A 23,473-nucleotide genomic window follows, 5' to 3' on the forward strand; every position below is an offset into this window, starting at 1 on the left:
ATTGTGCCAGCACGATGTCTCGACGTGACGTGACACATGACGTCACATACGCACTGCCGTTTCAGCTTTGTTATAAATGAATAAACCTGCCAAGCTACGATGACAATTGCTGCCTTTCATTTTCCGTTTGGCCTATCGGTGTCCATGTGACGACACTAGGCTGGGTCTCACCCATCTACGCCATTCCCCGCGCCTGCCCGAGTCGCCGCTGTCCACGGTGCTGCAGCGGCCACGCCCCGCCCATCTCCGGCAGACGGCGGACCACGTGACGCTCGGCGGAGGAGCGGGCGCCCCGAGAACCTGCCGGGATTCTCGAGGAGAAGCGGGAGAAGAAGGGCGGAGATCCGCGCCAGGCGGCGAGGCGTCGCGGGATGCTTCCTTTTTCCAGGTGAAAGCGACGTGAGCCTTCCTCCTCCTCCTCCTCCTCCTCCTCCTCCTTTGGACGGGGTGCAGGTGAGATCTGACCGTAGCTGTGCAGCGCGATCCGCGTCGTATTTTATTTACTTTTTTTTTATATATATATATATATATATAATTTTTCGTATAAAACATCACCGCCGCTAGTTGGGTTTGAAGAAAATGCGGCGCTTTGATATTAATATTTAGAAGAGTCGAAGCCCTGCGCATCGGGCTCGTCCGCTGCATCCTTCCACAGGAAGAAGGTCTGACTCTCGGGTTATTAAATATAATATTCCGATTACGTTCGCGGCGCACGATGGCGTGGACACCGAGGTTCGATCGGCAACGCACCGTGATCGTCCCGGTGGCGGTTTTATGAAAATGTTGTCCTTGCGCGGCATTGTCAAGTTCTTCTCCCTTTTATCACGATCGCGTTCGATTCGATTTCGATTCGAAAACTCCCCACAACTCCCACGCAGGCGTGAAGCCCGTGGTAAACTACGCGGGGGCAAAAGAAGAGTAAGACGTTGAGTTAAGATGACGGGGACCGGGGGGGGTGGGGGTTGGGGGTGCGGGGCTGGGAATGATTATCATTATAAGGGGGTCTTCTGGTGGCCTTCCAGCGCAGAGAAGCTGCTCGAGCGTTTAAACCCTCATTTAAAAAAATAAACGTGAAGGATGTCGTTTTATTTCCCGTCGCAGAATCAGGAAATGGCAGCGCGTTAAATTGACGTTAATTGACGTTTAGATTGCAAGTTGCGTCCGGTCGATGCGCTAATAATTTGTGCACGTTGGGGTTTGAAGGTATATGTAATTACCCATGTCTTTTACCTGGCTATGCTAATAAAATAGTAATGCACACACCCAAAAAAAAAGACAGTGGACCAAACTGCAGAAAGATGCATTGACTGCTCCAACAAACCAGTGAGCTGCAAGCCATTTTCGTCAATGTGCCGAAAACACTGTGCAATGTGCAAAAAATGCAGAGTTTCCTTGGTTTCAGTGACTCGATGTGTGCTGAGAATGCTTTTGTTCTCCATCTGTAGACTTTTGCTTGTAGATCATACATTGAGTTGGAGGAGACCAACCCCCCCAGTTCTTCTGGCACATCTCTGCATATCAACGTTTTCAACCGAATCAAATGAAATTATTGCCAATTTCACTTTCTTAGGACTATTATTTGAGTGTTATTGAGTGTTTTATCAGTTTTACAACTATTTCAGAGTTGCTGTTTGGAAGAAAGATTAGTTTCACTGCTGCCTAAAACTTTTCACAGGACTGTAAATTTGAAATATGACAAGAATTTGTATTCATGCATACTGATTTACTGTGAACGCCGTCTCTAAGACCATGATGCTCACCTTTCATGATGAAGAAGGATTTTAGCCTGGTCACATGTGGCCTAATGGATAAGGCGTCTGACTTTGGATTCATAATTTAAGGGTTCGAGTCCATTTTTTTTAGGGGAAGTAGTGGCCTAGCGGTTAAGGAAGCGTAATCAGAAGGTTGCCGGTTCGAATCCACTGAGGTGCCACTGAGCAAAGCACCGTCCCCACACGCTGCTCCACGGGCGCCTGTCATGGCTGCCCACTGCTCACCAAGGGTGATGGTTGAAAGCAGAGGACACATTTCACCGTGTGCTGTGCTGCAGTGTTTCACAAATGACAATCACTTCACTTTCACTTTTTTACGGACACGCATAAGTCACTGCTGTTTTCCGTTCTTTCCAGATCGTCGATGGTCATGACAAAGCGGATGCGATTGCGAGGCTTGTGAGAGACGGAAGGCCCCTGTCGGGGCTGAATGCGAAAAGCCATTTCTTTCCCATCACCATCACCATGTTGCAGGACTGAAACCTAGTTTCCTGTGAGCTGAAATGGAAGCCATGGATCTACATAACGCGAAGGACCTCCGTTTGTAGCATTTCTGGCTTCTTTTTTTTTGGGCCCCCTTCATCTTGGTAAATTCAGGTTTAATAGGGTATGCATGATGCCGGAGTGTAGGCTATGAGGCCATGCTCTCTTAGTCAGCGAAAAAATGCCAATTTTTGCCAATTATTCTTCGATCCCCATTCTCTTGTAAAGGTTGGACAGTCTTATTTAGAACCTCGGTTTTGAGAGTGCTGAGAAGCAGCACGCAGATTTGCACCATGAGTTTCTCACTACGAAGCGGCGCCCATTTGATCTGGATAGGCCTGCTCATCTGCTGCCTGGTAGATATGGGGGCGAGCATGGAGTTCACCGGGGCGGAGGGGCAGTGGGCGAGGTTCCCGATGTGGAACGCGTGCTGTGAGAGCGAGATGAGCTTCAACATGAAGACCCGAAGCTCGCACGGACTCCTGGTCTACTTCGACGACGAAGGATTCTGCGACTTCCTGGAGCTCCTCATCCACAATGGACGGCTGAGCCTGCGCTTCTCCATATTCTGCGCCGAGCCCGCCGCCGTCGTCTCCGACACCGCGGTCAACGACAGCCGCTGGCACGCGGTCACGGTGCACAGGAACTTCAAAAACACCACGCTCGTAGTAGACCAAGAGGTGAAGTGGGTGGAGGTGAAGTCCAAGCGGAGGGACATGACGGTTTTCAGCCACTTGTTCCTGGGAGGAATACCCCCCGAACTGCGGTCGGTGGCGCTGCGCCTGACCTCGGCCGCCGTCAAGGACCAGGCGCCGTTCCGGGGATGGATAACCGATTTGAGAGTGAACGGCACGGAGCCGGCGCTGGTGGCCAGCGAGGGCGTCAACAGCGCCGCTTGCGGGGCCGAGCACGTGTGCTTGAACGGGGGCGTGTGCAGCATCGTGAACGACGAGGCCGTCTGCGACTGCTCGGAGACGGGTTACCAGGGAAAAGATTGCAGTGAAGGTAAGACGCCTGGATTTGTCATCTCCGTGAATGTTGTGAAGTTTTTTATTTTGGTCATTTTTCCGTAGGTGTGCCTTGTAAAATTGACAATTTTAGGCACCACTTGCAGCGGCATCATTCAGCTGAAAAGAGATTTTCTTCAAATTGTTGCCAAACCGACAATCCTACTGTAAAAAAAAAAAGGATATTTCTTACATAAATTACAATCAAACAGTGTGGTCGATGTTGAGAAACTGAAGTCATCTCCCCTCAGCGTTTGGAAACGTTTGCTAACCTCCCACTTCCAAGTTCACTATTACTTTTGCGTTCTCTCCATCCTTTTTTTTTATTATTATTCTATCCTAATTATTTTTCTCTCTCGTTCATTTAGAAAACCATTCCCGTGGACTAATCTTAATTGCGCCGGTGCTGATTTATTCTGTCTCGGCCTTGGCCCGGTGAAGTGTTGCCACGGTAACAGTCGGCTGCTGCGTGCACGCGTACAGTACACGTTCGTATTGCGGGACTGTTCCGCAGGCTTGTGACGTGACGGGCGCTTCGGCTACGTGGGTGCCCGCCGGGTGGGGGGGTCCGCAGGTGGACGTGTGCCCACTGTGGATGAGTCACTGCGGCCTTGCCCGCGACGAGCTGCGAGAGGAGGGTGCTGTCACGCGTGAGGGAAGAGCGACAGGTTTGTGTTTACCACGTCACACGGTAATCGTGACAGCTAATGCGGGGTGGACCATTGAGAAGGTTTTGTCCACATCTTGAGCAAACGAGACAGCTTCTTTCGCTGTCCGGTAGGCGTCACGGGTTGAAGCCGCTTCTGAATTCTGAATAGTAAAAAAAATAAAAAAATTTAAAAATGGTGATATGCTTCTTCAGGCGCTGCGTTGCTGAGCCGAAGCTGAGTAACGCTGAAAAGTTGAAGTTGCGCCTTTTTTTTCCGACGTGTCAAATGAGGCTAAATGCTCTAAAAGCGAAATACCAGCATGCATATAATAACAATGGAGTCCCACATGGCGAGCGCAGCCACGGCAGAGTGTCGGTCCGAGGTTCGGCGAGCGCTGTTTGCTGCGGTTGAGAGCGAGTGGGAGATTAAAACGGGGTTCTTTTTCCACATGCGACCGCTCCGTCGCTCTCCGGCCGCCCGGTAGCCGCAGTAACCCGCTTCGGAGAGGCAGGCGAGAGCGGCGCCTCATTTCCCCCCGCCGAAGGCCTCACGGAACCCCGTCATCTGGGCACAAGATGGAAATGATTGATTAAGTTTTTTTCGGTTTTGAGAATCTAAATTCGTCAAATTTCAGATTCGGGACGTTTCAGAATGAATGATCTGATGATGAATCTCAAGTCGTCACGTTAGCTCACTTCAGCTTTACTCCTGATGACAGTGGGATGGGCACGCAATGCAGTGTCTGGTGATTAGTCTTAATTATTGTGATCGCCGGTTACTCAGACGCTGGAAAAGTCAGGAAACGTTCTGTCTTAGTCACGTTTTCATTTGAATACTGAAGCCTTGTCATCCATTCGTTTTTTTTTTTTTTTTTCTTTATCTCCGTTCTCTCACGTTACTGCTGCTCCCCGAAAGGAAGCCTAGCGAAGAATAATTAAGTTCGAAGTTAATACAGAGCCGTCAGTTGTCGCTTCGGCTGAAGATTCATTTAAAAAGTTCATTCCATTACCTCTGCAATCAGGAGTAAGTCAGCTCAACACAATGCATCGCATTCATCAGCTCATGATAATTCCAACCTTGGACCCAAATGCCATTGAAATTTTGAGCATCATGATTCTCAGCATCACGATGGCTGAGAATAAGTTAAGTAACTGGGATTAATTGAGTCATATTTCATTCACTTGGTATATGTCAGCTGTTAGTGTTTTTTTGGAGAAAAAGGGCCTGAAAATGAAATATCTCAAGATGTTTGGCACAACATCAGCAACACTATTAATTGCATGACCAATGGTATCGATGGGGTGGCCTAGCAAGGGTGGACCAACGAACGCGATGGACGTTATCACAGTGTGTGGGCTCGCAGTGGGGGCCAAGTTGAACAGCCACAGCCCCTCCTGGGCCACCAAGTAGCTCCGCCCCTGAGTATAGACCTTAGATCTGAAGATGAGATCCATATGATTCATATGTTCAAAATACCTCATAATAACTGCCAGTTGATACATGTGGCCTGAATATAAGAGAACCCCATGTTAAAAAGGGGGGCCCATCTAGACAGTATAAAACACCACTTTTATTTTTTGGTTTTTAATCTTGCCACCAACAACTTTCAGATGGTTGACATATTGAAATAAGTGTTTATAAGCGTTGTTCATGAAGTGTAAGAAGTGTTTCATACATAGTTAAATTACGAATGAGGGACAGGTGTTGTATTGTTTCGCCCCCCACTCTCTCTCTCTCTCTCTCTCTCCCTCTCTCCCTCTCTCTCTCGCAACACTCCAACAGAGACGTACCCTGTGTTTACTTTTCTAAATCCTTTTGTGCACAATCCGCGAAGACAAGGGTGTGCGCTCTGTGATTCGAGATTTGTTAGTCGGCTCTTTTTTTTTTCTTTCTTAACTCCATGTGTGTTTAATTAGGATTATCCGTTTCGCTAAGACGTAGCAGCATGTTTAGGATGAAACATTACACAACGAAGGGGCACGTATGTCTGTCATTTAGACAGGACTAATTCCAGCTCCCTGATTGGCTCAATGTGGCTCATCGACTGTGATGATCTTTGTGCACACCCCTAAAAGCAGTCCTCCCTCTACGCGTGCGTGTGTGTGTGTGTGTGTGTGTGTGTGTGTGTGTTGCCCTCTGTGAAGCTGAGAGTAACAGGCTCTGACGAACTGGAAAACGCGCAGTAAACGAGCAGCTGGGCTCCCAGTCCCGTTTCGGCAGAGCTGTGCGAGAACGAGCGTGCGTCACGTTACGTTAGTGTGTGCGAGTGTGTGTGTGATCCTCTGCTGAGAATCAAGCGACTCGGAGCAAGACGTCAGCCCGATGAGAATCCGCATCTTTCCCCGTCTGCCGTTACACAGTCGCTGCTGCGTAAATACGGAAGAGCCTGGCGCTCGCGGGCCGCCTGAATGTCCAAACAGCCTTGCCCGTGTCTTGGCACGGTTTTAACAGGCAGGTGGTCGGTGTCAGCCGACAATAAAACAAACCCCCTGACACTCTGCAGCATGGAACTGCTCAGCAGCCTTATTAGCATCCGAGGCCGGAGCAAGAGGAGCAACACTAAAGATGTTCCGATAGGCGTCCCAGCGGCCTCCTTCTCTCATCGCCATACCCGTGCAAGCACCGTGGACGTTAGGGCTACTAACACTTTTATTATCGATAGCGGAACCTAGACAAGGCCGCAACATCCCTCACCCCATCATCGGAAGGGGATTTTACTTTTTTTTTTTTTCCATTTCCTCTTCTCTTCATTTATTAAACCACGACACCATGTTTTTCCCCATCTATTTCCTTCCTACGTAATTCACCGCGGCTCTCCTTTAGTGTGATGCATGCGCTTTGTGTTGGGCCGGGCGGACCAGGCTGCCGTGGTAAGTTCTGGGTCAAAAAACGTCCAGGTGCTATGCGGCCGAGGTAGGAAACGGGAATCTCGACACATTGAAACACAAAGCAGAAGTCCCACCAGGGTGCCAGAATGTGTGTGTGTGTGTGTGTGTGTGTGTGCGTGTGTGTGTGTGTGTCTCTGCATGCAAGTGGGACAGATGAACATGTACGTTCATATAATGTAACATGCAAATCGTGCTGCTGCTGAACTAAATGCCTGTTTCCTTTACTTCTTTTATGACGTCATTTTTTTTTTTTTTTGCCTTTTGCAAATTTCTCTGTTGTAGCGCCTGCATGCCCCCCCCCCCCCCTGCGCTTTTCACTTTTCTATTCAATAGAAACTGTCACAGAAAGCCATATCATAAATTATGTAAGATATTATCCAGGTCATTAAGCTTAGCTGTGTGTAGCCAACATTATATGCTCTATTAAATGTATTTTCTATATTTAATGAACACTTTGCTGTGCAGTGCTGTCCTTGGGTGATAATTTAGATTGATAACTTTTAAAGGTGGCTTTTTTTCTATCTAGAGTTTCTGACAAATAGGCAGGAGGTGCCACAATAAGATCCAGGTAAAACGTCTTTGATCAATTAACTATGCAGCAGCTTTTATGGATATATTAAATAAACCCCTTTCTGTAGAGATGCAAAATGTACACATTATTATGGCCATTATTTATACAACATTTATATTGCGCGGAGGCTATATTTTCCCATTTATTTCGGAAAAATAAAACAGATTTCTGTAATTCAACAGCATAGAATTACTGGACTATTTAAAATAGTTTAAAAAACTATGGACTTTTACAGGAATGTATGTTTAAATTAATCATGCTAATTCATTATAAAGATATATTTAATGTTCAGGACAAGGCAGAACCTAAACTGTGTGGGGAATGGGAACGGTCCCTTATATGATCATCAGTTGTACTTCCTGTCCACAACGAAAGAGTCGATTGATACGATGGTTTACATAATGAACATGTTGAAATGTAGGTAGCCAAAGCTGAAGAACGACATCATCACCTCAACCCTTATTTGTGTCACCAGCAAGTCTGTGCATGCCTGTCATTTTCAAGTGAAAATCATTTTGGCAGCTTCCCTCGCTAACATTCACATTGCCTATCGCAGTGATCACATGTCCTAGCAATAATCTAACCATACTTCCTTTTTTAGGTTGATTATTAGCCATCATTTGAAAAGTAGCAAGTAGATCAATAAAGCGGGAGTGCATCTCGCAACGCTCCTCATCCAACAGCCAGAGGCACGTGCAAAGAATTTGAAAGTATTGATTTATATCCATTTATTTTTAATTGACGCATGGTAACCATGGTAACCACGGTAACCCCATTTTACGGAGGTCCACTCTCCGCTCTGCATGCCTCTTAATTGATGTCTTCCTCTCTCTCTCTCCGCCCTGGCCGCCGTTCCTGAAGACGTCTATGTCGGAGGTGGGTGCAGCTTCTGTGTCTTTCTCACTCTTTCCCCTCCACTATCCCTTCCTCTCCTCTGTCTCCACGCCGTGAGCTTGTTTCTGTGTTGTTATGTCCCCATGGTCCCGGGTAAATGGTAAGTGGTCTGGGGGTTTGCCTGTCGGAAGGAGGAACTGTAAGGTATTTTTTTTTCTTATGCTACCGCATACATGGAGGACCAAGGACGTGGTTCAGCAAGAACCTCCAGGTATTGCTGATCAGTGCTGAAGCTGTAACCTTTTAAGGTCGGCTGCAGTAGGTGAAGGTCCGCGTGCTGGGTAAGGGAGCCAAAACTGTTGAAACCCAACAAATGTAACCTTAACACAAGGTAACGTATAAAAATCATAAATGGGATGATGGATCGGGGGATCGGTGTCTGTTTGTCCCGAAATGGTGCCGAGTGGGGGACAGCAGGTAAGTATCATGGTCAAACCTCATAGTATATTTCCTGCACGGCTTTTTAAAGAGCAGGTAATAGGGATATATTGACTCTGTGTTATTAATCTACTCTCCCGCGGTATTTTTAACATCTGATCTTGAATCAGATTTACAGAGGAGTGGTTGAATGAGTGGTTGTGGGCAAATTAACATAAATATATTTATATACATATCCACTTAAAATATGCAAAATCATTATATTATAGGTGTATTCATAAACAATTTAAATTAGAAAGGCAAGGTTGTTAGCATCCTTAGACTTGGTATGAAGATTCCATTGATTCATCTATTGAAATATTTTTTTCCTGACGTCATTTTTGAATGGCAATGAAGACGGGCCCATTAATTGCATTAAAATGATCTATGGTGTCTCTCTCTCTGTCCTTTTGTACAAAATATATATTTTATTTATTTTAGTTATTTTGGTGCATGTGTGACCATGTGACATGCAGAACATTGTATTTATTTATTTGTTGGTTTATTTATTTGCCATAATTCCTCTTTCTCTCTCCTCTTGTTCCCACCCTCAGCTCAGTGCTTAGGGCATCATCCATTCAGGAGATGCCTGCATGTCAGTGTGACCAAAAAAAAAAAAAAAAAAAGCCCTTTCCCATGATCCCTTTCTTTGTGCTGACTATGCTCTTGTTTTCCCTTAAGGTCTTGCGCACCTGATGATGGCCGACCAAGGTACGGGGTTTGCTTTCTTTTTTTTCCATATCCCTTTTTGGCTCCTTTACCCACCTTTTTCACCCGTCCATCCATCCTCGGTTCTACCCTCCTTTCATCTCAGCTGCTAATGTCTTAAGGGAGATGATTTCTTCCCTGGCTTGTGGCTGATGAATCAGTGGATGGTTTGGTCAGTATTATTTGTTGATGTGTATTTGTGCCCTTTTGTAAAAGCTGCTTTGCTCCAGTGTGCCTCTATGTTTTCTTTCTCGTTTTATTTGAGTCTGTAATTTATCGTCATGTCGGTGAATGTTGTACTGTTATTGCTTGCTTGCCAGGAGAATTTTTTTCTCATGAAAGAAATGAAATCTTTTGCGTTTAAATGGAGTTTTTCGTTGGTTATTTTGATGTCTTTCGAAAGTGTAGCAACCACCATTTTGCAAACCATCCATTTGAACATCGTTACCCCTCCTCCATTTTCTGTCACCACGTTCCTCCATCTCCCAGCATGCACCTGGCGAGCAAGCTTCCTAGTTTCTGCTTGCCTCCCCCACCCTCACTGGCGAAAGCATGCAGCGGGTAATGAAGCTAGTCTAACACTTACTCGAGGTCATGACTCTTACTCTTCCCTCTTTCCTCCTCTTTACCCCCCCCCCCCTTTATCGCTCCGGAAATTCTCTTCATTGGACACATTATAACACTATCATAGGTAAAAGTAAAGGTACTTACCCCTTTTTCTTCACTGACCGCACACATATTTCCAGGCTGCGCATGTATATCCCTGCTCCTGTGGCCGTATATACATGCATTTGTTCGTGTGCTTGTGGCAACGCGAGGCACATAGTTGCTATGTGTAAATTGTGTGACTTAACTGAAAAAAATTAATGTGACTGAGGGAACTGACAAAGGTAGGTGCTGTTTTTTGGCGGCATGCTTTTTTATGGGGTTTCACTTTACACACTTGGACATTAAGGGGGTTAATTTAAATGTGTATTTTAGTTCCAAACTATATGTAAATATCTAAATTAATAACGTTTTCTCCATGAAAGCCAGCTATGGGACCCGATTCACTCCCATACTCCCTTCATGGTATTTTGAGGCATTTTAGCCTACAGCACTGGAATAATTAAAAACTCAGGCAGTCGTTCTTCACATTTCGCGTTGATATTAGAAAATTATGGAATGCAATGTAAATGCACCGCTGTGGTCAGCTCCTTTCATGTGAACAGGTAAGAACCCCACACAACATGGGCTTCCCATTGAAGAACATATATGTGTGTATATACGTTCTGCCCCTCATGGTGTCACGCGGAAGAACAAAAAAAAAAAAATCAAACACTACACACATCAAAGCGTAAGCTCGTTTGCGCAGGGTTTGTACTCATCCAGTACTCAAACAGTGCCACCAAATCAATCGAAGGCCTTCAGGAGGTGAGTAATGGCCGCGCTCTATTGCCACTTTTTTTTTTTTTTTTTACAACATTTGTCAGACACTGCATGTCCAACGAACACGATCCACACGTTCCCCATATGGACGTCCACTCTGGGAACACTGGACCTAATGGGCTCATAAATAAGCAGGGCTCGTTTGTTAGCTTCTGTGCGGGGGAGGGGTTTAAAGGTTAGCTTTGAACGCAGTGTGCAGGTAGGTGCTCTGCATTTCTGCTCATGCGAGCGGCTTCTTCTGTCTGTGCAGACTGTTGCATCATGGGCTTTTTTTGTCGTTTTTTTTTTTTTTGTCCACTTTGTCTCACTGTGTGTCCTGCTGCCTCTGGGCCAGAACGTAGCTGAATAATGGAATTTCCTCCCTCTTCTTTAAAGCGTGGGGAATGCATTTTTAGAGGTGTTTGTATTTTTTTATTTATTTTTTTTTGCTCATTCCATTTGCCATAGAAGATTGGGTCTCATCTGCGTGTAAAATTGAATGAAATGGTGCATGTGGGTAGTGACCCCAGCAGCGGGGTCAGAGAAGCAGCTTTTAATGAAATCTTTTTTGGCCTTCCGTGCATTCGTGCGCGCCTGCATGTGTGTGCGATGGTATGATATGAGGGCTATTGGCTTTTTAATAGCCTGTCTGTGGTATTTTTGTCTAGAATGAGGTGGCTGATGTAAATGAGACAAGTGTGCATAGTGCAAAAACAGACCTTTTGAATCTAAATGTAGCCCATCAGAGGAAAATAATGTTTTTACAGTGCCAGAGCAGGGTCAAAAGCAATTTCATTTTCATGGCAGAGGTTAGCAGCATGAATTGTGTTAATCTAAAATATAAAAAAACCCACCAATCTTAATTTCTAAGAATTTAGAATATGATTACTTAATTGAAGTAGCAGTAGTGGAAATTCTAATTTGTATTCTTAGTCTGTTGTTGATTTGGTCCACTGTACCATCCTTTCGAGGTGAAGCTCGTTGGTTTAGTGTTGCTGGGAGGGTTTCGTGTAAGTTCTTTTCTTATAAAACTCATGCTTGCCCATCGACATGGTGCCCTAGTCTAGCTGCACAACTGGTGCATTTGGTTCCCAGCATGCTACATGGTTGTTGCCTCAAGAGACTCTATGGGGTTTGTGATTAGCATAAGCCTTTGCTTGTAGACTTCAGAGTGGGTTGAAGTGTAAGTTCTCATTAATATGTGCTCACAGATCCCTGACATGGTTTCCTATCTCTCTGGCTCTGTGTGTGTGTGTGTGTGTGTGTGTGTGTGTGTTCTTGAGCTCGCTCCTCTCTGCATTCTGCACATGCATCCTCCATCATTCTTATGCAAAGTTGAAAAGTGGCGGATAAAAGATGAGCTGTGTAACCGGTAGCATGCGGAGGGCTGGTGGGCCTAATTGCTGCCTTTGCAGACAGGCTGTCTGTGAAGCTGAGTGTTGCTTCGGGCTCTATGAAACAAGGTTCACAGGTGGGACTGTGCTGTCGCCAAATTAGAATACTTTAAACCTAATTGACACTCCTGTCTACAAGGATGCTGGAGGTTTTTGTGACTTGCGGCGAGTCTTCAGGTCTAAATGGGGACGGCAGGGATCATAAATTGCTTCCCAACTGCATCCAATTGCCTCGCCTGCCTGTCTTTTAGAAATCCACGCTGGTGTCAAGAAAGCGCTCTGCTGTTCGCTTGTATAGAGGCAGATTTGGAGCTTTTCTGCGTTAAGTTCGCAGTGCACTGGCTGAGAGAAGCTGCGCCACCCCAGACGTCATCACTCACTTGTGTCATTGTCACAAATGACCCCGTTTGCAGGCTGCAGGAGAAGAAAGGCAGAAAGTGACGTGTTAATCAATACGTATTTAAAATCCTATTATGCTGCAACTCAGAAGCCTTTTAATGTAATTACAAAGCCGAAAGAGTCTCCTAAATTACTCCCGACAGCAAGTGTTTGGGTCCTATCCAACACAGAATCCAAAATTCATTCATACATGTGGCTACAGAGCTATGAAAACAGACAAAGGGACTGACGTGGGTGGAAAATAGTCGGTGTAGTACAGGCAGAATATTGCACTGTTTTGGCCAATTTAGACTGGGAATATATCATGAAAGTTGAATAATCTATAACAATGCCATGATGTAACGGGAGGTACAAAAAAATATCCATAAATCACAATATAACAACACTATTGATATTCTTGTATCTAGTATATTGATTTGAAAATGAAAAATAAAGGTGGGAGCTGAAGGCAATTTTCCCCAGACAGCTTTCCAAATCAATTTTGCTTTATAAAATCTGAAATTGTACCTTTTTTCTGCTTTATTTCCAAAGACATTACAAATATCTCATAGACAACAGTCCTGTAAAGCATTTGTTGCTGCATTATTATGATATCATTGTTATATTGCTAATTGTGCTAGTAATGAAAATGATCTTCACTTAGTATTTGTGTTGTAGCAAAAAAAAAGCTCCACTGGCTCCATAGACTGACTTTCGCCGTCAGTCGCCGCAAATGAGTCATTAGAATAATATGCTTTTGTTAATTAAAGGTTGTCTTCAATCAATTGAGGTCATTTATAGTGAAGTGATTATAGCTGCCATTTTATTTCGTCTGTAGAAATAGCACAGTGGACAGTCTGGACCAAGATTCAAAATGACAGTTTTCAGAAAATGGAGACATCAACCTTTTGAAAGCGTTTGTAGATTCAGTTGGTTATGCATTTGGGTAGCTCTCTGTGTAGCTGTCTTAAATTACCACTATTCATTTATTTTTATTTTTTTATTATTGAACTGCAATTATTAGTGCATTCTTTTCATTTCATACCAAAACCACACCAGCTAGGTGATCATTTTTCCGTATTGGAGAGACAGGATGTCAAAATGTGTATAAATATCTGCTGTTTGTCATGAAAGGTCATGGATTTCAATTTTTAACTGGAGTCTCTTCCTGACTATTAAACAATCACGTAGTTGAAATGCATCACCCCTGTGTCATTATCTTGTCTTACACAGTACTCATTCATATCAAAGTTCCAAGGCATTTCCCTGTGAGGGGAAAAAAGCGAGTTAAAAAATATTCAACCGCACTGCCAAATGGAACTGACATATCTTAGCTTAAAGAAAAAAAAGCCTTTGCAGAGTGTTGTGCCACTTATTGCCACCCCCAGAAGTTTCTATCTACATAATTTCAGGGCTGTGCCAGACCTTATCACAAACTCAGAGCAAATTTCACTTCAACACAGTGTTCCAGTTGGATTTGGCAGCTTTTTTTTACTTCAAAGATTTAATAATGGCTGAAAGATTAAGTCGTGTATATGAAGTGGGTGCAAAAACATCTTTTGGAGGCGGCTGCATGACTGAGAGTAGGACCATTGATAATTTAAACCAACCAAGATACCGAATGTAGCTTGTGTGGGTGGGCGTTAACGTCGGCGTCGCATAATGGCCTACCTCTGTATGCCCTGGCTCGAGACTTTGCTATAGTACAGTATACAACGTACAGCGTGTACAGTGTACAATATTCTAGCATTCTATTCTGTACTGCACTGTGGACAAAACCAGACCAAAACCTCCCCACTGTTAATGGTTATATGCTTAGCCAAAGAAGAAAAACACAACCATTCAGGCTTTTGAGTTCTCTTTTCACACAGTGGGGAAGGAAAAGCTTTAATAAATACTCTCAGGGTCAGATACAGTCTTCATCTCCATCGGTGCACATTGGAGTATGCATGCAGGACCTGTTTCTGCGGGGGAAATACTGCATGCACGTGTTCACTTTTGAAAAGCCCTGTATAGTTCTCCTCAGTGCAGTTTCAGACCATGAGAACTACCGTCAACCAGCTGATTGCTGCAAACACAGAAAGTGTTTCTGTGTTTCTTCAACAGGGTCTTAAATGAGCAAATAGCCACTTTGCGTTATTATTACCGCGTCTCAGGCCTCTTGTAAAAGGTTCGGTGTTGATTCATTAGCATTTCAGAATGTACCATATATTTAACATTTTACACTGCAAACATGCTTCAGGTCTATATTTATATGTAGCCTCTGAACCTTCTCTAGATGTTTCGATGTAGGTGTTATAGAGGAACTAACTTCACTATTACTATTTGACCTCCCTCTTGTATTATAGGCAAAATTTACTAGCTGGTAATTAGGCAGATTCTTGTATACAGGTATCAAAATAGGAAGAGATAAAATGCATTGTTGTTATGACAACCGTAGTCTTCTGTACTGGTCGTGATACTGGTGTTCTACTCTCATCTATGCTGTGGAAGTGACGCTAATAACGGCTTTACGTTGTTCACACGGTAAAGTATTGCTGGACAGACCCATTGTAGGGCTGTATAATCTCAGCTTTGTAAAGATGGCTTACTTCAAATGTCAGAGCATCTATTGTATGCAGGACCTAGAAAGGGCGATTGATTCTGTTCTCACCTGTTGATTCATTGATTTTTGGTCCCCAAATGGATGGACTGTGTGGAGGGTGATTAGCTCCATTGCTTGTCAAACAGCTCTCCTTACACAGCTTTTATAGTTGGGGTGAAATGGCCCCTTAGCCCTCATTAGGCTGCTACTGATTTTGTTTCTCTACTCACTTATGACTTGTCATGCAGTGCATTATGACCACCTGTCAACCCCTCATGCCTCTGACCCACTAAGATGTGGACTCTGAAGCTGGCAAGACCCTGGAAACAGATGCGTTAAAGGACAACTGAAAGTTTACTTGCTTCAATTCCGAAGCGTCTAATGAGTCAAACCACTCATGAGTTAAACAGCAGAATGGACAGACATATTCGATGATGATTTCCTTTGCTGAGTGGTTCTTGGAACACAAAGGCAAATGTTGAGAAACCTTTTAACGTACAGCAATTGGCAGTGATGACCTCATTTGTGGAGCAGTTGGAGTTGGCCATGTCTGGATGTAACGTCTCATGAAATACCACAAGGACAAAATGTCTTCACTGCCGCCTCTTTATGTACAACCAGCCATTTTTAATTAAATGCATCTCTTAATAATTTCCCATGATTCGATTGATAATGAAATGCATCTCCCATGTGCTTCCCTGTAATTCAATCAAAATGGGATCAGCATGCCATTAGCTGGCTTTTGGAAAAAAGGAAGTTTTGCATTTACTGGCGGGAAGGTTTGATTGGCCATTTTGATTACACATCCTTATGTCTGTAATTTAAAATGCATTATAAACTACATTTAAATTCCTTTTTTTTGTAAAATCTGCTTATCTTGCTACACTGCAGTGATTTGTTATCTAAAAATGCAATATGCATTGTGTTCATTTTGTCTAAAAATGGAAGCTTACTCAACTCAGGCTTGACAGATGCTACAACACCTCATATCCAGAATTTAATTAGGAACTAAATTTATGGCCACTCAAAATAAAAAATAATGAAAAGCAGAAATCCTGGCGAGGGAGCAGATCGATGTGAGATAGATGCGGTGGCCACCCTAGGTGAGGAGGAAGGGCCGAAGCCTCAATCAATGTCATGTGATCGATGGCTGAGAGCGCAGCTGATGGAAATCCATCGGACTGCAGGAAACTGAGAGGTGCACAGGATGAATAAGGCCCAACTCGTGGAATGAGAGGCGGCTGGGGGATGGGCTCCTGTGCCTTACCGCTGAATTGGTGTAGGTTGTATTGACTTGCAGCGCAAATCCGTCCTTGGCGCCTCCATATCTTTGTTCATCTCTCGCCGCTTTGTGTCCTAACATTGTTTGCTTATCTTCACTGAGAGACAATGGTTATCTGTTGAATTTTTTTGTTTTACTGAAATAGTTTGGGCTAATGCCATGATTTACAAGGACTTATAGTCTTATGTCTGTAAATGGAAAGGAGCTGTGTGTTATGTTGCAATCTTGAGACGAAGCAGAATGTGGCCTTTTTAAGTGAAAATATTCACACATGTTCATTCACAGTGTAAATTCGGCATATGATGAATATCAGCCAATTTCATGCATATTTACTACTAAGCGTTTCCTCATCTTGATTGCTGGGCTGTGAGGAAAGAAAAGGTTGCACGAATTCTTACACATTGTAAAGCTTATGCATTCATATTTTCCTCCTTTGAGCACCATATGTGAACTTGAAATCCCAGCTCGGACAGAAGAAATTGTTTTGTGCTGCTCTAATCACAAAAAGCAGACAGAAAATCCCAAAAGATCATTAGAATGAGAATGTAGAATTGTAAACAGATATTTACTTGTTGTTTTCACTGTGGCCCTTGTTTCAACGGAGATTAAGGAGTCATGAGGGAAAATAAACTGTCATTTTCCTCTGTCCTGCCAAATCCATCGCTATCAACAGCAAATTCTCCCTGAGGAAATCTGTAGAGATTCACTAATCTAAAGGGACACAGACACTGTTCGTATCAGGCCTATATGCAGGTAGGGCCACAGTAATACAAAACAAAGTTTGGGAGGATACATAAGCGCATGGGTTTAGTGTTGAAAATATGTATCGCACAAATTCACTATGCTATACAACGACGTGCATGATAAAAGCGCAGAGCCAAAGAATTATCATTGTCACCGAGTCTTGCACCTGTCACACTGAGAAACTGAGTATGTGCCGGTGTGGGTTTCTACACCTTTGCATAAAATGTGAAAATTATTATTAGCATTAGTAACTTTTTAATTTCCTGTAAACGTGTAGCAGCCCATACCAGCACACAGACCCAGTGGGTCAAACCCAGGGAAATAGTGGCATTCTCAGGCCTAATGTCAACATTATATTAACTTCATTCAAGCTCTTCACTTTTACAATAAAAAAACACTGATCTTACTTCTAAATATGAGGACTTGCTTGTAATATTCAAATGAACAATAATTAATTTTCAACATCAAACCCTCTTGGATCCTCTTGGAACTAGATATATGGAAAATTATCTATGCCTTATTATGCATTTGCAATAAAAGTCCAACTACTGAATAGATATTTCTATATGGCCAAGCCTGTTTGGATAGTCTTGTGTAATAAATGCAGGAACACAGTTTGAGGCATTCAAGTTCAATTTATTGAATTTATTTATTTTTTTTTTCTTTTAAAAAGCAGACAACCTGAGATCTGCCAGAGCGGCGGCATTTAAAAATGAACAGAACAGCTGCTTCTTGTTGTAGCTCTCAAACCAGCACCTTTACTCAAAGGAATATTCCCCAATCCAAAAGCTGACCTCTTGATGCCTGGATAGAAAGCGTAGGCTAATACTGCACTTTTAGCCGAATAATCTGTCTGCGGCAGAGGTGCTGTAAATCAGGCCCGTGACTGGGGGACGTGGCGTATTGGACGGGGATAATTTGTGCTCACTCCAGTTCTGAAGAAACTGGTCCGGAGATCATTAGGCAATAAATCACATGCCGGGGTGGATGTAAATATGGAGACATAGCGACCAAGCAGAACAGCATGCTGGACTTTGGCTACAAATGGACGACAGCATATCAGATGTAAATGTGCCGGTGCTGGTGCAGAAACAGCCGGCAGTTAATCTTTAAATGCAAGTGCTGATTCCTATGATTTTATGTACCGCAATTAGACTTTAAAAGCCATTTTTCATGCACGAGTATCTGTGATTCTGCAGAGTAAATTATTAGCCTGGGGCCTTTTGAATGTCTTTGCTTCCTGTGCAATGCAGTCTGGAATACCAACAAAATAATAGCAACACACGATTGTTATCCCATATACATACATACATATATACATTTATAAAACAAAGATTTGCACAAAGCATCACTCTTGTCTTGCTCTTATGCTGTTGGTCTTTCGAACCGCAGCGTGGCTGAGATTCGCTGCTCATCGGTTGTAATGGAGCTCAAAGAGTCCAGGCAGCATTTTTTTCTTAAGAAAACACCGGCACTCTGTTAATGCTGCATTTTTCCAATAGCATAAAAAAATTAAGTGCTCTGCTGAAGTTTTCTTAAACTACCCTTACTGACATAGCTGATGTTGTTCTTTTCTTTATCCGAACGTAATGGAGAGCTGTGGTTGCATGAAGAGGTTTGTTTAATATTAAGAATAATGTTTTGTGTACTTTTTTTTTCCTCTCATGACCTTAGACGTCAGTGTAATGTGAGAAATGAGAAAGTCATGATTTCATTCTTAATTACCTATATTTATGTGTCCATTATCACACGAGATAAGGGTTAATTTAGATTTAACTGTTTACAGCATGACACATACCTGCGAAACACATTAACAGTGTGAGAGCCGGCACATAATTAATGCTTCTAATAAAAAGCATTCATCTTCCCGTTGGAGGGGGTTGTCTTGGATACTCAGTAACATTTTTGGACTGACTGCATTGTCATTTGGAGAGAGGTTGCTTAGCAATGCATAGACAAACAGGTTATGTGGTTGCTCTTTGTGATTCAGAATGCAGTAATGAGTGGAGAAAATATGGAGGTTTGGGTGAATGCCTGTTTTTTTTTTTTTTTTTTTCTAAAGCTTAAAGGCCTGTTGCCATAGACTCCAACTATACATCCAATCTATACATGTGTATATTTTTTCAATATAATACATATTTTTGTATCTACTGTAAACCGGGAACATCTTATCTTAGCATTTGCCTATCCTTTTATTTGCCTCTCTCAGATGTGTCCCTTTCAAAATGATATGGCTTATGGTTTAAAAGAAGAAGCGGAGCTGTTTCCTTTTACATGGTTTCAAATAATCCATATTCATTTTGGTGTGCTGTTATGTTAATGAATTGTGGAGATGAAATGTTGGCTTTCTGAGCCATGTGGAAATGGGCCCTTGATAAGTGTGAGAGCACTGCCCGCTTGAGTGGAAATACATTCAGATTTCCAGCACAAGTACAACCTGTCAAATTGAAAATATGGAAATATGGTGGGCAAGCTTATTGAATCATAAGCCTTTTTAAATATAAATAAATGGCAAATGTCTTTTGGCTGCTGAAGAAAATACCGGCTGTTAGCTGCAGTAAATATTCATGTTGTTTTAATTTAGTTATTTTCTTTTCATTTCCATTTTTTTTTCTGTTGGAGAGGTTGGAAGCTGTTGTTGTTTGGTTGGGATGGGAGGTGTGGTTGCCAGGAAAGGAACAACGAGGATTAATGAATTTTGTGTACAATACACCATGTAAAACTCATGTTAAATGCTTGGTGATTTGGTGACTCCACTATAACCAAATGAACCTATACTGTATGCTGTATGGGAAAAGTTTGTTTACCTGTCCCTTTTATTGCATGAATAGATTCTTTTGTAGAATTGTCATTTTTAATACAGAGGCATCGTGATGAAATAAATGAATGTTTCCAGCTGAATCCGTGCCTCTGTATCCCCGCATCAGTGGAACCGCCGAGAAGGTGTAAACATATGCGGAAATTCTGCCACTTTATTATACTTACTTTACATCTCAGGTACTGTTGACAGTCATAATCGACGTTGTTATCCACAGCTTGGGTTAAAAAAAAAAGACAAAAAGGGGAGAAAAGACGTTTAGGAACAGTTGGCGACCACCTGCTCGGATTTGACTTGGATGTGACTGATCCTCGCGCGCCCCTGATCAGTGAAAGAGAGGCGCGCCTCTCGTGTCGGTGATGGTGGCCGGCTGCACGTTTAGCCTCGCCCTCCCGTTCCCTCAAGTGCACCCATTTTTGGTGGCAGCCTATCCCTGGCACTGCTTAAGTGGTCATACACCCACACATTGCTAAAGGGGGGGGGGTTAATTTGTCTTCCCAAACGTATTTAGTCTGACGGGGTTTTTAACTAAAACGAAAGGCGGCAAGGAGGAGGAGGAGAGGAAGGGGGGGGGGTGAGAAGAAGAGGGCTGGGGCGGGAATCTGTTAAGGTGCTGAATTTAGAGTGCTGACAGACTCTTCTGTGGCTACTGGGATATTGCAGTCATTCCTCACTGCCACTGCGGGCTGCGAGAGCCTCCGGATACGGGGGAAGGGGGTGGGGGTGGCGGTGGGGGTGGTGGCGGTGGCGATTAGGGACCCGGGGATCTGCTGCGCCTCGGGGAGAGAACTCTACACCCAGACACAGCCTGCAGCCAAAACACACACACACACACACTGACCTGCACATCTGCATACGAAAGGGGAAGCGAGGCTGAATGAGCTGATTCAATTTTTTTTCAACTGGTTTTCTCTTTCTGATCTTTGAGACTGCACCTCAATATTTAATGATTCTGTAACTGATCAGGAAGATGCTAGGTTCTCGGTGACCCCAGGAATCCCCCAAATCTCTTTCTTTTAAAACAAATGGAGTCGGGTCGTCTCGGAAAATAATGTCGGTGACTCCGTTCATCCCTGCCTGTCTTGCCTGTCAGACTTCAATGGCTTTACCTTCACATTGCTGCCGAGCTGGAGCCTTAAATGGCCTCGGCGAGCCTCTGTGAAGGCTGGGGGATGGGCGTGTGAGGAAGGGTCTGAAGGAGAGAGAGAGAGAGAGAGAGAGAAGGCTTGTCGGCAGCATTAATAATGAAGGATGCAGGTTGCCTCGATGAGGCAGGCGAGGAAAATATCAGCAGTGGTAAGTGACGGCCCCAGGGTTGAGTTGTGTTGCAGGGGCTTGGCATCAGCCGTTCCGCCGTCGCTTCCCATTGGCGGCGCACCAGTATTATGTACGATTGTCTGATACACGGATCGCGTTCTTTCTGAAGGCCTGGTAAATAATTCACCCGGCGAGTGTTTCTGTCACTCTCTCGCGCGCCCTGAACGTCTTCAAAAATGCAGATCGCAGATGGAAATCTGAAGGAAGTGTCAAGCGAGATGAAGGTGTAAGGGCTGGCTGAGTCACTCAGGTGCGCCAAGGCTGTTGTGCAACACAGCGGCTTTTTATATTTTTTTTCACCCAAACATCACATGTAGTAAAAAAAAAAAAAAACCTTTTACCAACGATTTTGCTCTGAAGGGGAATTACAAAGCTCTAATTTGCAGCACTGTATTTTTGTACTTTCTGACCTTGTTTAAAAAGTAGTTCAGTAACACTCTAATAAAGTACAGTTGTAAAGAATAGACTTAAAGGGGTATAGTCACGTTTGGCTTGATCTTTGATGAGCTAAAAGTGGCTTCGAAAGGGAAGGGGGTGAAATAGCAACAGCTCTTTTAATTCTTGTTTCATAGGAATACAAAAATATGTCAACTAAAAAACAATTTTTTACATGATGTATTCATCGGTTTACAAAACTACAGCCATTAATTGACTTTCATTTCATTACATTTGAACAAAAATGCTTGTAACTGGGTAAAATAAGACTAATATGATGAAAAGGTGTGAAAAGCAACTGAAAAGCAATGTCACACTTCAAAAGAGAGACCTCAGGAGCAGCATTTCCAGCACCATCGTGCTGAACACTGGAGCTCCTCGGGGCTGTGGGATCAGTCCAATGCTGTTCACCCTGGTCACCCCACTGACCCACGACGGTGCAGCGATGCACAGCTCCAACCACATCATCAAGTTCGCCGATGACACGACTGTGGTGGGTCTCATCAGCAAGAAGAACAAGTCAGCATGCAACGACTGACGGACTGGTGCAAGGTCAACAATCTGCTTCTGAACATGGACAAAATGAAAGAGTTGATTGTTGATTTCAGAATAGAACAGAGGGACCACTTTCAACTGAACATTGATGGATCTTGTGTGGAGAACCTCTCCTGGGCTATCAACACCAAAAAGCCCAGCAGCATTTTACTTCCTGCAAAAGGACTATGGACAGCATTCTGAACAGATGCATCACTGTCTGCACTGAAGAGTGCAAGACCCTACAGCAGATATTGAGGCCAGCTGAGAAGATCATTGGAGTCTCTGTTCCCTCCATAATGTACATTTTCCAAACAGACTGCATCCAGAAAATCAACAGCATTGTGAAGGACTCTACACCCCCCTCACATGCACTCTTCACCCTCCTGCCATCCGGAAAATAGTACCAAAGCATTCGGGCCCTCACTGCCAGACTCTGAAACAGCTTCATCCCACAGGCCATCAGACACCTGAACGTTCAGGGACTTTCCACTCTGGACTGTCACACACGCTACCTCTGTGATAGTTAGAAAATATTATCTATTACTGCACTATTCCATTTTGCCCAGCGGTATTGGCACTATTTTCTTACCTTGCACCTTTCTTATTGTTTTGTTTGTGCCCATTGTGTTGGTGTTGCACACATGCACTTTTATGTCAGTTTGTAACTTTGTTTAAATGTTACATGTGGCGCCAGGTTCTGGAGAAACTTTGCTTTGTTTCACTATTTGCTTTCTAACATGCATGTAGCTGAAATGACAATAAAGCTCAACTTGAACTTGAATTTGAACAAAAGAATTGATACGCAAAAGACATCCCTTTCATGTTTTAACTGCTCTTGTCAAGATAGGATAGTCGTGTGGCCACCAAGATCAGGTCAAGGACAGGTCAGGGTTTGGAAACTACCAGCTACCTGAAATTGCATACCATGCACTACATAGTCAATATGTAAACTCTCAAAAATATCTATACTTTTGAATGAATAACTAATAATATAAATTCTTTGCCATGAATGAGCAATAGCCGCTAAGTCACTTACTGAGACCTTCAGCTGGAACGATAGGTGTAGTAACCTCTCCTCAACGGCATGTGAAAGACCTGGCAAGCAAGCATGATGAACCTCTTCATTTTTTTTTCTTTTTATCTTGTCAACATTTTACCATAGGAGTGCTCAGATGAACAACAATGTA

At 43.6% G+C, this 23,473-nt stretch overlaps 1 protein-coding gene across 25 annotated transcripts in view; it reads left to right on the forward strand.

The window, feature by feature from the left end:
- The first annotated feature begins 229 nt into the window (after positions 1 to 229).
- The window catches only part of nrxn1a (neurexin 1a), a 118,570-nt gene continuing 95,326 nt past the window's right edge, over positions 230 to 23,473 (forward strand). For 4 of the 25 annotated variants that reach the window (XM_028955404.1, XM_028955412.1, XM_028955424.1 and 1 more), the window contains exons 1-5: positions 237 to 453; positions 2,130 to 3,260; positions 8,233 to 8,247; positions 9,364 to 9,393; positions 10,082 to 10,093. In XM_028955404.1, the coding sequence (XP_028811237.1) occupies positions 2,549 to 3,260; positions 8,233 to 8,247; positions 9,364 to 9,393; positions 10,082 to 10,093 (769 nt within the window). In that variant the 5' untranslated portion in view covers positions 237 to 453; positions 2,130 to 2,548. Of the gene's footprint in view, positions 454 to 2,129; positions 3,261 to 8,232; positions 8,248 to 9,363; positions 9,394 to 10,081; positions 10,094 to 23,473 lie in introns of all 25 variants that reach the window. The other 21 variants (XM_028955408.1, XM_028955423.1, XM_028955425.1 and 18 more) reach the window with 15 other exon arrangements.

The sequence above is a fragment of the Denticeps clupeoides genome, chromosome 15 (genome assembly GCF_900700375.1).
Source record: "Denticeps clupeoides chromosome 15, fDenClu1.1, whole genome shotgun sequence".
NCBI classification, from domain to species: Eukaryota; Metazoa; Chordata; class Actinopteri; order Clupeiformes; family Denticipitidae; genus Denticeps; species Denticeps clupeoides.